General features: G+C 34.7%; 1 protein-coding gene across 1 annotated transcript; it reads right to left on the reverse strand.

The window, feature by feature from the left end:
- Positions 1-1,013: 1,013 nt before the first annotated feature.
- Positions 1,014-8,291, reverse strand: Y-y (yellow-y). Its single transcript, XM_076306151.1, has 6 exons — positions 8,030-8,291; positions 4,079-4,208; positions 3,677-3,839; positions 3,159-3,518; positions 2,545-2,733; positions 1,014-1,196 (listed from the first exon to the last, which is right to left on the reverse strand). The coding sequence occupies exons 1-6, from the start codon at positions 8,289-8,291 to the stop codon at positions 1,014-1,016; spliced, it is 1,287 nt and encodes a 428-aa protein (XP_076162266.1).
- Between the last annotated feature and the right edge of the window lie 7,096 nt (positions 8,292-15,387).

Here is a 15,387-nt window from a genome sequence, read left to right on the forward strand (position 1 = left end):
ATGCATTGCGTTGGCCTCATCTTATGACAAACGTTTCGAAGTAAAGGGGTGAATGTGTCTAAATCGATGTAAAATTAATTGGATTCTACTCTTGCGATCAGAAAATTTTTCTCTCGCACAAGATTGTGATGCAAGTCGACAGAAAAATCGCAACCATGAGGTAACCACATTTCTTTTCCCACAAGAACCATCGATTGTGAAACACTCCACGAAGATAGATCACCTGGTCGTCATTTCGTAGTAAATTAATCAGCGAGGAAACAAATAAAAATGTTTTCCAGCGAAAGAAATAAACGAGCCACTTATACTTACTGTTAGACTTGTTGTTTTTAATTACAGCGGTAGGTTTCCTCGAAGTTAAGAACTGCGTAGGATATCTGTGAAAGCGAAACGCGGCAAGTTTCTTCCTGACTTTGTTTTTATAGTACGGTCGGAGACTCTCATCTTATTAGAGAAGCGTAAGAGTTGGATTTGCGGCGGGTAAAGTCGACCGACTAACACTAAGAAATGTCGTTCGGGGAACGTGCTTTCTCGTGATTGGAATTTATTTGTAGAAGCTGGCTGTATTTCACCGACCAGCACTTACAACCCTGATACACTCGCCAATTGCGATTACGCATATATCTTTCGTCAGTATCGATTTAAAAAAGGTATTCTTAATTGGACCACGTGGGAAATGTATCGAACTTACCGGTAATGCGTTTCTTTAATTATGCGATACACGGTCGAACACATATGTGCACAATGTGAATAAATTTTCGTACAAATTTTTGTATTTTCGTGTTCCAAGTCACTACGTCCGATCAAAGTTTCATCCGATGAAACTTTTAGTAGCTGAAATAGAAGAAGGTACAGGACAGAGGGAAAAGTTTTATATTGTTTTTCTATTTCTTTCATTGGATTTTTAACAACTGTTTCTTTTAACAGACTAATCAACATTAAACTATCTATTCCCTATTGCGAGTAATCCGTTGCTGATTTTCGTCCGTAGCTCCTAGATTTAGGGACGAAATTCACGACTCCCACCAAACAGAATTAGTCACTCCCCATGGTGAATTGTTTTCGCAAACGGTTCCTGAAATTGCATCTCGTACCGGTACTGTTAGTACTCTGAAGTTTACATCGGTGTAGTTCAACGTTGATAATAAAAATATTGGCATTCTATCCGAGATAATCCATATCAGCCCACGATTCAGCTAGAAATAATAACATCTCGTTCTTAAATGTAGCATTATGTGTAGCATTATACGCAGGTGAATTGTACACATCGTTACGATAGATATCTGACCATTAGTGTTTCTCATTTTCTCAATTACGGTACAGTTATTACTAATTTCACACTTATAGTAAACATTGTTTTGCCTTTTTAACCCCTCTCTCTTTATTCTGTAAAAACCGATTATCACCTCTCCACCTTGTTTTATTCGTACAAGCATTTTTGTACTTCATTCGTTAGAAACTCAGCCAGCGTAACTGATTCCATTCAGTTGCTTACTATGAACGCTTTATACTTCATGCGCAACCTCATTGGCCGTTTATAAAATCTTCCGTACTATTCTATGAATCAGTTTAGTCTACTTTCTGAATAAAAACAGTACACGACTGATATTTCTAGTTTTTATTTACAACGATAATGGCAGACTACACGAGTGCAGAAATGGCAAATACGTGTTTAATGTATGGACTTGTTGATTGCAATTCTGTTCTAGATAGACATCTGTACGTGAAACGTTTTCCTAATTCAGATTGCTGAATTGGAAAATATGTCAAATAATTTACGAACTTCTATCGGCGGCAGATTTAAAAGTAACGATGCAGAGATAACGGTTCAACTCTAATATTATACTTGGAAATTTGAAAGCAAGACAAGAACGTAGTTTCGAGTCATTTTAAGATTGTCTTTGATCTATACTGTCTTTTGAAGTATTTGAATATTTTTGAAATTTGAAAGTTTCAAAAGATTTCAATACTTTGGGAATCTGAAGTACTTTAAAATGATTCAATGTTCAAAGTTTTAAAGGACTTGAATATTTTGAAAATCTCAAGTATTTTCAAATGGTTCAATGACACTGTTGGTATCGTTACGATACGAAAAACTGATGTATGTTTAACTTGCATAATTAAATTATTTACCACCGCCTCCCTCTATGGTACGTGCGCGAGGAGATTGCATCTAAAGTTATGGCGGGTCGTATTCCCTCAGGGGCAATTTCTACAGACACGTGTAAGATAAATATACACTCATCTCGTTCTCACTCACTCAGTGAGATTGCCCCTGAACGAATAGGACCCTCCATAATTTCAAACGTAATGTTCATGCGCGTGTACCGTATATTATGCTATATAGTAATTGGCAAAGCATTGCGTAATTCGTTGTTGATAAACTTACTCGACACTGTGCGTATATTGTCGTTGGGTGGAATGTTGTACATAAATATTAATTTTAAGTAAGCGAATATATTATCGTATCTTACCTATTCTTGAAAAGCAAATTTATGGAAAAGAATGTAAAAATCGAATTTCCTTATTAATGAAACGGCTTACCTTAACGTCTGTTGGGAATATCATAGCTTCGTCGTGTTTAACAACAATAGCATGATTCGCAGCTTCGTATGGTAACATAGAGTTCCAACAACCTACAGCATTTTGATCGATCAAATTAAAGAATTGAAGTCCACTTTCATCCATAACGGAAGCTGTACAGTGACCAAGCTGCCCTCTTTCGGGAAGCACCTAACGAAATGAATAATAATGAGTTTCCTTATTGGCCACAATTACACTGTTACGCATTATATATTCAAATTATAAAATAAAGAGTAATAATGACACTGACGAAATCATATCCACTTATCATTGGACTCTATCTCAATTCTATCTCAATTTTCTAATCGAGATAATCACAATAAAGTGATCATTTATATATTAAGCAGTTGAGTAAAAAATATTCTAGCAGCATGCAAATGACGATTTCATTAACGCAAGAAATGTTTCCCAACGAGATTATGACCAATATTTGTCACAATTTCAAAAATTGATTTTCTTCGACGAAGAGAATGCGATAACTTTTATCGTTATTATTTTTACGAAGAATGAAGATACGAGCACAATAATCAAGTACAATACTGTTATTTCTTGTATTATTCGAACGTTGCGTATACCTCGAATTCGTGATAGCTATCTTGAGACAATTGTTCATCTCTGAGGATTCTCGTGGAGACTGAAAATTCTCTCCTGCTGCTAAGGGGATGGAAGAACAGCTTCCTGAATCCGTCTACAGCGATGGGCGATAAGCTCATACCGAAAATCCCCTCTTCTCCCCATTGGAAATTCAAACCACCAACATTATAATCGCCAGCCAAAGGGTCTGGCATGAAATAACTATGGGTAATCCGCCAGGATTTATTCTGTTCCCAGGAGTAGACAATCAAGCCGTATCCTAGTTCGTCCGACATGTACGCGAAGGCATCGTTGCAGCCGCCATTTCCCAAATCGACGGCGATGTTGGCAATGAAAGTATTCTGTATATCGACAATTTTAATTTACGTATATAGTCGTACACCGTTACAATTCTTCGACCGGTTGTTTTCCATAATCTAATGTTATATTATATTACGTAAGTACCTATTCACTTTGCGTAATCGAATATCGTATAATTTTACGTTGTTCAATTACGTACCATATTGATATCTTCGGCTCTCAGTCTGTATTGCCTCAAAATTTTGTCCGTTGTTAAATCAAAGACATTCAATGTATAAGGGCAGGCTTGAATCGTTGTATTTCCAATACCTATCGTGCCGGTATCCAATACCCAAAGTCTGTCGCATACGTCCGCGTGTATTCTACAATTATTCATTTATTCGTTAACATGCCCGCAAGTTGAAACAAGAAAAAATAAAACACGTTTTTATGAACTTGTTCATTATTTTTGTGTCGCCTGAATACTCCTGGAGTGGATCATCTATGTACATATATCGTGATAACATTCTGTGTAATTAGAATTGGATTAAAATTGTCAAAGTAAAGTTCACAGAGTAGAATATGCACGTATATGTATAAGTCTGTATCGAATCGTACACACCTGTAAGCATTAGTGATTGCACTACCGCAAGCTCCGGCTTTGTTTTGCGCCCAATTTGGATATGGCGTGAGTTTTGGCGAGCCACCTCGATTTGCGTCGAGCGGTATGTAATTTAATGTAGCCGGAATTCCTATAAATTTGAATTTGTCAATTCAGAAACCTCAATTAATGATCGTACGTCAAGATTTACTTTTAGAAATGAATAAAGTTTCGTATTGGTACATTACTCGTAACTATTCGCCTCGATTCGAGTAAGAAAAATTAAATATAGATTAATAATTAATAAATTATTCATCAAGGTATCTACATAACTATTTCATTTCTAGAAGTAATACAATTCTATTTTCGTGTTGGCTGAATTTTAAAGAAAAAGATTGCCAACTGTAATTCTGAAATGAATCGAAAAGAAAGAACAAGATATAGTTAAGTACTAAATGAAAACAAAAATTAAACATAGAAATCAACATTGATTTTTGAATAAATTATATATCAGTTATTATTTGGACGAATTTCTTTCTCGTTGATATAAACGTTGATAAATGTTATTTCAACCTTCGCGTCACCTAGTGTGTGAACAACCGATTGTCGTTTCATCGAAAGTAATTTCGAAATGAAAGTATTGTAGAAATATCTGTATAGTGCTTAGATTGCTAAATCGCGTGACTGACAATATTGAACCGCCAACACGCACCACTTGATTTTATCGGAAGTACATTTGATCGTACCTGCGACAAGCCTAAAGATTTTGCAAGGTATATACCTCAATGGATGTGTGCGAACGTTCAACATCTAAAATACGATGATGATGATTAATGATATAAAATGTTGTGACATGTCACCGTTGCGTGATAAAATTATCGTACGATAACTTAGGCTGGAACGATGTTTTCGACTGTTTGAACGCGTAGAAAATGTCGCGGTCAATGTTTCAAAAATGCTCGAAATTTTTCAAAGTACTGTCGCAACCAGGATACATTATCCGTTATAAATTTAATAGTAACAGTTTAATGGAAAATCGAGAACCTCTTCGATCTCAAATTTACCGAGTTCGTGTGCCTAATTCCGAAGCAATCAGCTACGCGCTTCAATTAATTTTATAATCTCTCGGAAATGAGTTCACTGAACATTACCAAACCTATTCTGTGAGTCTAAGAATGTGACAGGAACCTTCCCTCCTTCTTCCTCTCTTAATATTTCATATCCTCTGCCTGGGCCCCCAAGTGATCCTGACGTCGGAAGAAAGACTGAATCAAACAAAGCTGTGGACGCATAAAACCATACCCCCAAAAACAATACCAACCACGGTGGGCTTCGTCGCGTCTGGAGAGCTTCCAGGAGAGTGACGAGAAGCCCATGATCGGAACAAGGAGAAAACGTACACCGAAAATGGCACAAGCGAGATGGGAATTAACAAAGAGAAATGAGAAGGCGGAGAATGGAAGAAATATTACAACGGGTAGTCTTATGAAAGAAAGGGAAACGAAATGTTCCTTGAGAAAACAAAATTTCCTTGCCTTCCACGGAAGGAAAATTATTAAGAAGAAATTCGATAAGACTATAACTGCTTGAAATTAAAATAAACTGTCTTCGTCTCTGTCTTATTGGTAAATATGTGCGAATATTGGTTTAAGGCAAGTGGATGTTATTTTGATTGCAATGTATGTAACGTACACAAATTATGATTCTACAAAGATAAGACTGTCCATCGGCCATTTGCTTTTTACCAACCTAACGATAGATTAGTTTGAAAACAATACGCTGTTTCTTTTAAGACCAACACACTTCACTTTCGAAAGTAAAACCGTTACCCAATTTATAGTATCGATGTGTATCTATCGTCTAATTTCCTTAATTACCATTAAAATTAAAATAGTGTGCAACACGGGTGAGTGAAAGTGTCAAATTCAGTTAAACCATTGTACCAGTCACTGTATCTTCGGTAGAATCTTCTTATAATATTGTGTTGTCTGATTGATCATAAGCTGATATTCCTTCGTTCGGGAACATTCTGTTCACATTTCAGTAGAATATCTAATTCGCGTAAAACAATGAGACGGTGCAGTTGAAACAGTGCATAAGAATTGAGGTTGCATTTCGCGTTACATGCTGCATGTATTTACGTACTCTGTGTTTCATTTGTTTTATAAATAAAAACAACACAACTTACTAAGTAAAAATTCAAAAATTACAAAAATATAATGTGTACAGATATAATGTGCACAATGTACATTTTATCTGTCCTTTTCATAAATGTTGTTCTCCATTTAAATTTCTTTCTTTAATTCGTATTTTTATTTCTATTTCTACATTATTTTGTTATTTCTCGTCATTTTCGTTTCTCCCTTTAACAATATCTCGTTCAATAAAAACACGTCGTTGTCAGAAATTCTTTCTTTCGTATTCAGATATCTGTACGTCTATACCTGACGCGATAAAAACGTTGAGTAAATAAAAGGGCAAATAAAATAAGGTAAAAGGTCACAAGTTAAAAGGCATGTAATCGAGTTTAAATACGTGACGAGAGACAAAAGTTTTCCTTGATGAAAAAGGGAAATGAAAAGTGTGTGTAAGAAGGAAGAACGAACCGAATATCGACGAGATGAAGGGTTAAGGTTCGAAGTATGGATCGTACATGTTGTGCTACCGGCATTGTCGACTTTTGTCTTTTGTGCATAATAGCTTGGCGCACGCCATCGTGTACAACAAGCATAAAGTACCAAGAGCAAAAGGAAAATAGGAAATGAGAGAGCATAGAAGTGAATAAATCCATTCACCCCCAGTTCCCTTCTGGGCTACGAAATCGGGGGAAGGATTTTAGTCAAAGTGGAGGCGGAGGTCGACGAAGACAGAAATGCTCCATTGAAATTGCTCACGCGATTTTCGGCACTTTGTGTCGCGAACCGGAAGTCGGCCAGACGAGATTCGAGGCGTGCACCGCCCGCGGTGATCTCCTGTACATTGTGTTCATGGAGGTTTCCGGTTCCTGACTGGAGACGTTCGTTTAATTTTCATTTTATCACGCCGAGTAAAGTGACTTAATTTTGTTCGCGATTGTGCAACACCGGTGAACCACTTCAACGAAACGTTACTTCGATTCGGATATGAAATATTAATAAATTAATTTATCACTCGTTAGTTCCCTCAGAATGAATCACTTACGTAAAAGACCGGCAAAACCGGCAATTATGTAAATAATATTTTAACGTAAAAATAAATGAAACTTATGATTGGACGGGCACTGGATGCGCCAAAACGTATCTCAGTTAATAAATTTCCTTCAATTTATACGCTAGTGTACAATTTGACGTGCAATAGACTTTAGAAAGTTGAAATTCGAATTTAGATAGCAAGATTACGACAGATTGAATGCAAGAATATACGGTTCTCATGGCACTATTACTTTGATTAAGAATTGTAATATTTTTACTCCGACACTAAAAACATAGGAAACGAATTGATTTATGAATAAAATACGCAGTGGCAAACGTCAGTCACTATTCGATGCACATGAAAGAAAGAAATACAATGTTTTATATCCACAATTGTAGAAATTAATAACGCATGGCGAAATACTTAATTAGTTAGTTACCGAAGCCTATCGTATAGAAATCGAGAATTATTTATCGCGTTTAATTATTTCACGATTGGTGAAGTTTGCGGAAATAATGTTAAATGCAATTCACGAAAACTATACTTTGTATAATTTCTATTACGAAACCGGTAACAATCTCTTTTATAATAGAATTAAAATTCATCAAAGTCACTCTAAGGAGTTATCCTCCACCTTGTTCGCTCTTTCTCTCAAATAGGTGCAAGTTGTCAGAGCGTATGTAAATGTAAGGACGTGTTCGACGGGATTTAAGAAAGAGAATGTGGCGGTCAATAAAGTTCAATCGGATCGTAACGTAGAAAATCGGTTATCTCGTGTCGCAAATTATTTATTCGACTTACCGTTACGCCATCTTGGTACGGTGACAAATAATTTGTTCCTCCAAATCTCAATTCCAACAGGCAGTGCATTCTCCGGTACAAAGTCCCCCTTGATCATTGCCATCCTTCTGCTTATTTCATCCGGATAGGCATAGTCTAAAGTTCTCCAGAAATATCTTTCCAGTAGCGGAGCTTGTCCGAACTGCGAACCCCATCTTTGGATTCCATTGATACTCACAGTCCCCAAGTACAATACAGTCACGAGAAACAGTTCTCGAATCATTTTAACCGCAGTTTCGGATGACGATCTCACGAGTTGTACCTTCGAGAAAAGAAAATTTTCAACGAACTATTAACGCACATTTTCGGTTTAGTGTACTACGTGTTTGCTTAAAACGGTGAAGAAAGAATTGGCACTTGCTGGTTGGACATTAATAAATACGCGGTATCCTTCTACAGATTGCTGTTAACCTTTATCGAACCAGTCTTTAATATACCGAATTCGACTTGTATGCACTTGTAAGAATTAAATAGTTAGTTTACTGGCAATAGACTGTATAGACCCTGTCCTGTAATCAGTGTAAACAATTCCTGTAAACATGTATATGTTTTGCTTGACTTATTATATTTCCAACATTTCTTTAAATGTGCACATATGTATAAACGACATTGCTCGATTAATATCATTTGTTTTTAAAAGATTTGTAGAGCGTTCTCTTTAGGAATTGATATCTTGAAAAAATAATATAAAACTCCGAAGAAGTACTATATTGAATACTAGCTGCGTAATAAGATAATTTAGTTGCAAAGTAATAAAAGTCTTTTAAAAAATGTCAGAAGCTAGATGTGTGCAAAAGGATAACACAGATACCATGTTCAAACATTGGGTAGACTGTAATGAGAATCGTGCTTGAAAGTTTAGTTTCATTATTTCTCTTCTTTTTTTGCAGTTCGTTATCGTTACTTCGGAGAAAGGTGATGAGCACAGACCGCAAAAATTTTTTACATTTCGTAATCACGCTATTTCATCGGCATATATTGGCCATAATAAGTTTGTACGTACTTTACGAGTTTTGGGCACGATATTAGACGATAAATCAGCGGCCCGTCACGAGTTACTTTTTATTAATATTCATGACATACCAGAAATTTTTCGATATTATAGAAGCTTCTGGCGTAATCTTTAGTTTGAATACATGGAAAATATATATGCGTATACAATTTGAGATTTGACTACCTTGTCTGGGCTATACGATATCGGCTGGGTGATACGATTCTTTCCCTAATCGGCGCATTTACAAAATGTAGTTGCACTTTTTTTTAACGGAATTATCTGATGTTTCGCATAAATAGATTCTTTATGGAAAACTCAATACTTTGGAAAATATTCAGTGTTTTTCCAATATCAGAGCAAGTACTTAAAAGTTTCTCCATTGTATTCCAAATATTTTCTTCCATTTTAACTGAAATTTTTGTTTGCATTGTTTTATTGTTCAGCATCTAAAATTGAAACAATTCATCTTCGTTCTTTTTTTGAAGACATCTATTGAAAAAAGTGCGGGAATACACTTTGTTGTTCAGAAAACCTCACAGAAAAGAATTTAATAGATTTAAACCATCATCTACCGATGCGATCGAGGGATGAAACTGTAAAAATGTTATTAGCCAGTATTTCGTTTTGTTGGCAATACTTCAAATTTCATCGTATTGTATTTGAGCTACAAGAAACTATACATTAAAAATTATGAACAAATGTCAATACCGTTAACTGTTCAACGTGTTACAAGGAAAAAAGTATGTATTGAAAATCTCACGATGCTTGCAATAATGTGACCAATTGTTTGCACTCCTTTCGAGGTGTGAGACTTTTTGCATACCATATATAGTCGTAATGCCAATTAAACATTCCATTTCTCACGAAGGTGAAGTCGTTTCTCCATAAAACTTCTCTAGCCAAGGTTGTATCACTTTCTTCCCTTCGAAAGAGCCGGAAAATACATCATCGATCGTGAAAGAACTTCAGCGTACAAAATTTGCTTTATATACTACACTAATATGGATAGAGAGTTTTAGATATTATAAAGCGTGATCAGTATGGGGACTCCACATATGGTAGTGCTTGTATATTAATGTAGACTGGTATATTTCTTTTTAGTTGGATATAAAATTTCCATACCTACTTAAGTGATTTTCTACTTTCCTGAAATATGTTCGCTGCGATTATATACCCGGTTTCTGTCATGATCGACTATTTTTTAACTTTCTTAATGTACCCAATAAACATATCAACTTTTTCGTTATTTATGAAAGCCATTGATCCGATACGCGACTCGAGAGTGAACGATTATTGACCGTGATAGTGCGTTCAAATATCGTATTACATAAACGGTCCATAAGTAGAAAAGGATTATGGAAAATTTTCAATACGATACCACCAAATACCATGCCGATATGAAGATCGTGAAAACACGCGAAGTTTGAATGATATATTTCGGTAGATAATTCAAAATTAAAAATTAAGATGAAATCTCATTTGAGTGTTGAACAACTGAACAATACGATGTAAAATATCAGAGAACGTGTAGCATGCTTTGGGAAATATCTCCCAAAGAATTGAGTTATTCACGACCTTACTTTGCACTAAGCGAATTATTTTCATTTCTGATTACAAAATACATTACAAGAAATCTTATAAAAGCACTTAAACAAAGTACTAAATTTTCCTCTATAATTTTTATTCTACTTTCACTTAAAGCTTCATATATACATATACATATACTAAATTTCGACAATAATTGTATTTTAAATAACTTATGTATTCTTCCTAGGGTACACGTAGTTGAAATGCTTTTCGCGATAGAATTCCAGAAATCAGTCGTGAATGTGTAAATATTGCTCTCACGATATTTCTATACATATTTGTATAATTTCGTTGAATTACATTCCATTTCACTGAACATTAACGGGAAGAGGAATGGAACATAGCACGTGCCGGGTGTCCATACCGTATTATATACTGCATAAAATTATTATTCGAAGCTGCGGGCGTAGTAAAGTGTATCGAGCGTGACGGTGCAACAGATGGATTTTATCCGATAACCATGGTCACGGGCCATCGCGCGTTCCGATCGAACAATCAATTATTCGTTTTCTTGTCTTGGTCGAGTACCAACTCTGGAGGAAATGTTTGTTTTACAAATTAGCGGACGATGATCACGTTAACTCGACGATATCTTCCGTAGCGATGACTTTTATCATTTCTTATTACTATTACGCAAATTGAAAACGAAGAATGTATAGAATGAAAAATGTTAGAGATTTTGTTTCTATTAATATCGAATAATATTACGTACACGTGTCTAATTTATTTTCAAGCTTGTATTACTCAGGCTGCGCAACAGCGAAATTTCAACGAACAATGAAATTTAAATAGTTCGTCTTCTTTCGAAATCACGGTATTTAAATTGAACAACGGTAAATATAGTTGAGTAAGTAGAATAAATTAGTAACATCGGGATCGAAAGAAATGTTATCTGTATAATTAGTCTTAATTAATAATAATTAATACCATACCGGCTTCCTGACACAGAACTGCACTTCCAGATAAAAAAAAAATCAAAAATTGAAATCCACGATCCGTAACTAATTCGAATTTAGCGAAAGTTTGTTGTTCGGTTATTTGGAAAAACAATGAAATTCTTTAAATAAGGGTTTTCAAGAGATAAATGAAATTTGTTTATTTTTAAGTAAAGTATTTTCTAAACACGTACGTACGTAATGTTCGCTCAAAACTTCGAAGAAACAAGTATCGCGGTCTATCCAGTAATTGTTTTCTCATTGACAATTTAAACACAATCGAAGAGACAGATCGAAAACTTTTTATGCTTGAATTGTGTTTGAATATCGTCGATAAATAAAATTACCACCGGATAGATCTGAATAATCGTCTGTATAAATATTTTCTATTTCGAGACACGAATGGCTCGAATTTAAGTTGCAAAAGTCGATGTAAACCGTTAGTTGTTCCCCGAAATTCCGCGCAACGCTTAATCTTCGATAAAAAAATTTCCTTCCGCACTAACACTCGTTCGGAACTCTTTTTGTTCTGAAATTAATTTCACTGCGAGTATCATTAAGTTCGGTCGAGCATACGATAATTTAAGGCGTCATTAATCAGCCTTGTACCCGCTCAACGACAAGTACTCAGCTGCTCGAAATCACGTGTACCCTTGCGAATGAAAGAATTTTGTTCGGGAACCGTAGGATTCCAAACGCTTCGGGCGTACCTCTTTTTCAATACGCAACGAGAAACTTTGGCAAAAACGATGATGGGGTGTCGATGGCTTCACCTTCAGGACGAACGGTAGCACGATTCGTAGAAAGGCGAACAGTGGAAGTAAACTGTTGGTTCCTGCAAATCGGCAGAGGTATATATGTACTCAGTTCGTGTGACACGTACCTACCCAAGAGGTTCCTGTAGACGTTCACTCATACGCATGTACATTCCCAACCATAAATATCCGGAAACTTGAGGTACAAGTGCAGTCATCGATGATTTTTATTAAATCACGATTATTATCAGTTTCAGTATTTATAAAATATTGTTATTAAATTATGATTCTTACGATGTATGGGATCCAGTATTCATAAATTATTTACCACTTCCTTATAGCGTAAGAGCATTAAAAGTCACATCGGGCGTTAAAGATATATTAAGACAATTGAATGCAAGATATTTGAAAAATGAAACTCTTTTGATTTTTGAGAAACTCTCTTGATTCTTCATTAACGGGAACAGCTACATAATTTCAAAAACTTGTAATATATTTAATATTACGATCTTTCGCTAAAAATTAAATTATACACTTGTAATATTTTTTTGAGCGGAGGCGTGGTTGCGCTGCGTGATATAAAATTCTGAAACGTTTACCGTGTTTGGCCGTAAGAATCCACATAATGAAAAATATAGTTTTAAATTTGCCATTCGGAGCTAAACATTTCGAAATTATATTTATTTGGCCGTAATATCTTTTCTAATAGGATATTATGTATCCAGTCTTTGTACATTTTTGCCCATTGAAGTCGTTTTATTGTATTCTAAGGCTTTAGCAATGATTTTTTAATATCAAGATCCTCGTAATCTAACTTTCACAAGCTTTTTTCCCATCGTTGTTGCCCCCATGTAAATTTCCCTGTTTCATTCAATTCTGCTCTGACTTCAGGAGCGGATAATTATCTGTTACACTTTTCAAACGAATAACTAATTGTATCTGTATATTTTGTCGTGATACCGCAGACAGTAGATCTCGGAATTTTCTTTATTGAAACTTTGATTTTATCTGTTCGCGCTGCCAAATATAAAAAGGAGCTGCAAGATTGATTGCATAGATGTAGTTCTATTGTTGTTCCCATTCTGTGCAAATTGGCTATTCAAATACTTCTAAAAACTCGGTGCAGTTGCGAAAACAATTTGTAATTAACCTATAATTTATGAAATAAACGAAATCAAAGTTTAGAGCCTCTATGCAAATGTGTCGAAATACCAACTTTGTATAACGAGTTAAACAAATTAGAATAGTTATGCGCACGAAGCTATTGTGTATAATACATTTTATTTAATATTTTTGTATATATAACTATTCTAATTTTGTTAACTTGTTATAAATTTCTCGACAAACTTTTTCTCGTTGTATTTTAAACTAACATTGTTTCAATGTTCGACAAAATTTGTAAAAATTGGTAAAACGTTAAATAATTATACGAAGTAATGACTCGAATTATTAAGCTTATGTACAATTTTACCCGTACTAAACATTTCATTAAAAATTGCTGATCGATTAGATAATTATATATGCGAGTGTACATGTAAGAAAATAAACATATGAAATATAGCTTACACCCACTCAGAGAAATCTAGTTAACTTGGGTCCAGTCGACGCAAAAATCACTTTTGCGAAATTTGAAATTAAACAACATGCAGGCGAAACCGGTAAGCCGTCATGCACTTGTCAAGATGTTATACTTCGTGAAAGTGTAAGAGTCTGCACGTTAACACAATTGTGTACATAACTGCATACAACGCACTCTATACGCTATGGACCGTGTCCGAGTTACTTCGCTTTAGTAAGCGTTAGTAACTCGTTAAAATTTCCTGATAAATAATATACAGGGAATCCCAAAGATCACTGCGAATTTTCGTGAAATACCATGAATTTCAAACAAATTCCACAAATCACATATTTCCGTTTAAACTATAAGCATTTGAAATATGTAAAAATTGTTTTTATAATTTTTACTAATCACTCTCTATACCCATACTTTATATTGGATTTACGAAAATGTAATTTTCCTATAATAAGTCAATTCAATAAAATTAATTAAAGAAACATTTTGAAGTTACCTTCAGCAACTCGATCGTACATATAAGTACTTTCTGTCGTTCACCGAATCTGTGCTTTAAGAAATTTAAAGTCTGCTCTCTTTTAACAAAATGCAAAATAATAATACGGTATGTTATATTGGTACCATAAGCTCTAAAATTACCGGGATGAGCACACAAATCTCCCCATTTAAAGGTTTGAGGGTTGCAAGTAAATGTCTAAATAAGTAAACAGGTTTAGATTGGGGTTAAAATTATAACTATTCAGTATTACTTAGCTCAAGTTTTATTACATGTGTTAGTCTAATTTTTACAGAACATATAAATATTGAATAATGAAAATATGTGGTCTTCGTTAGGCTGTATTGAAATCTAATACACTCGAATAATATTTAATTACCTTTTATATCATTTAATTCTGTTTTATAAATGTATACCAGATGCTTTATTTATTGTGTACTGCATGTATTACAGTTTTATAATCAATCAGATTGTTGACAGATAATAAAGCTTCTCCAAAGCTTTTATTAGAGTCATTCACTTATTTAAATACATCAAGTTATAATGTTTGTTTATCGTTATTCTTACTAAGAACAATTGTCATTATTAATTCGAATAAATCTTGAATCGAGTAGAATTAACTTGTCAAACGAATGCCTCGATGAAAATGTCACGTTGCGGATGTATGTAACAATTAAGAGTTTCTAGATAGTTTCTGTGTGTACTTTATAAAGTAAACGAACGTTTCGTAAGTATTAATAATAACAGACATTAACATTTAAATGCAGAGCGTACTAAGTCACATAACGAATCGCTTCGTGCGTGTTTTTAATGTAGCGTACGGCACGCGACCATGCTTAACGCTGGAACGGGAACAATTTTTCCTCTTAACGGTGTGGAATTCTCAAATTAAGAAATTCGGACAAACTGGTTTAACATTTAAAAAATCCATCCGAAGATTAGGAATAATTTATGCATCTCGTATTCAACAAATATTAAT

The sequence above is a fragment of the Ptiloglossa arizonensis genome, chromosome 3, assembly GCF_051014685.1.
Source record: "Ptiloglossa arizonensis isolate GNS036 chromosome 3, iyPtiAriz1_principal, whole genome shotgun sequence".
Classification (NCBI taxonomy): Eukaryota; Metazoa; Arthropoda; class Insecta; order Hymenoptera; family Colletidae; genus Ptiloglossa; species Ptiloglossa arizonensis.

Bases quoted from the DNA above. Each gene is read 5' to 3' on its own strand.
- Y-y (XM_076306151.1), bottom strand. From the start codon at position 8,291: ATGATTCGAGAACTGTTTCTCGTGACTGTATTGTACTTGGGGACTGTG. The intron at 4,209-8,029 runs GTAAGTCGAATA...TCAAATTTATAG, and splicing joins CGTACCAAGATGGCGTAACG to GAATTCCGGCTACATTAAAT. The intron at 3,840-4,078 runs GTGTGTACGATT...GAATAATTGTAG, and splicing joins GCAATCACTAATGCTTACAG to AATACACGCGGACGTATGCG.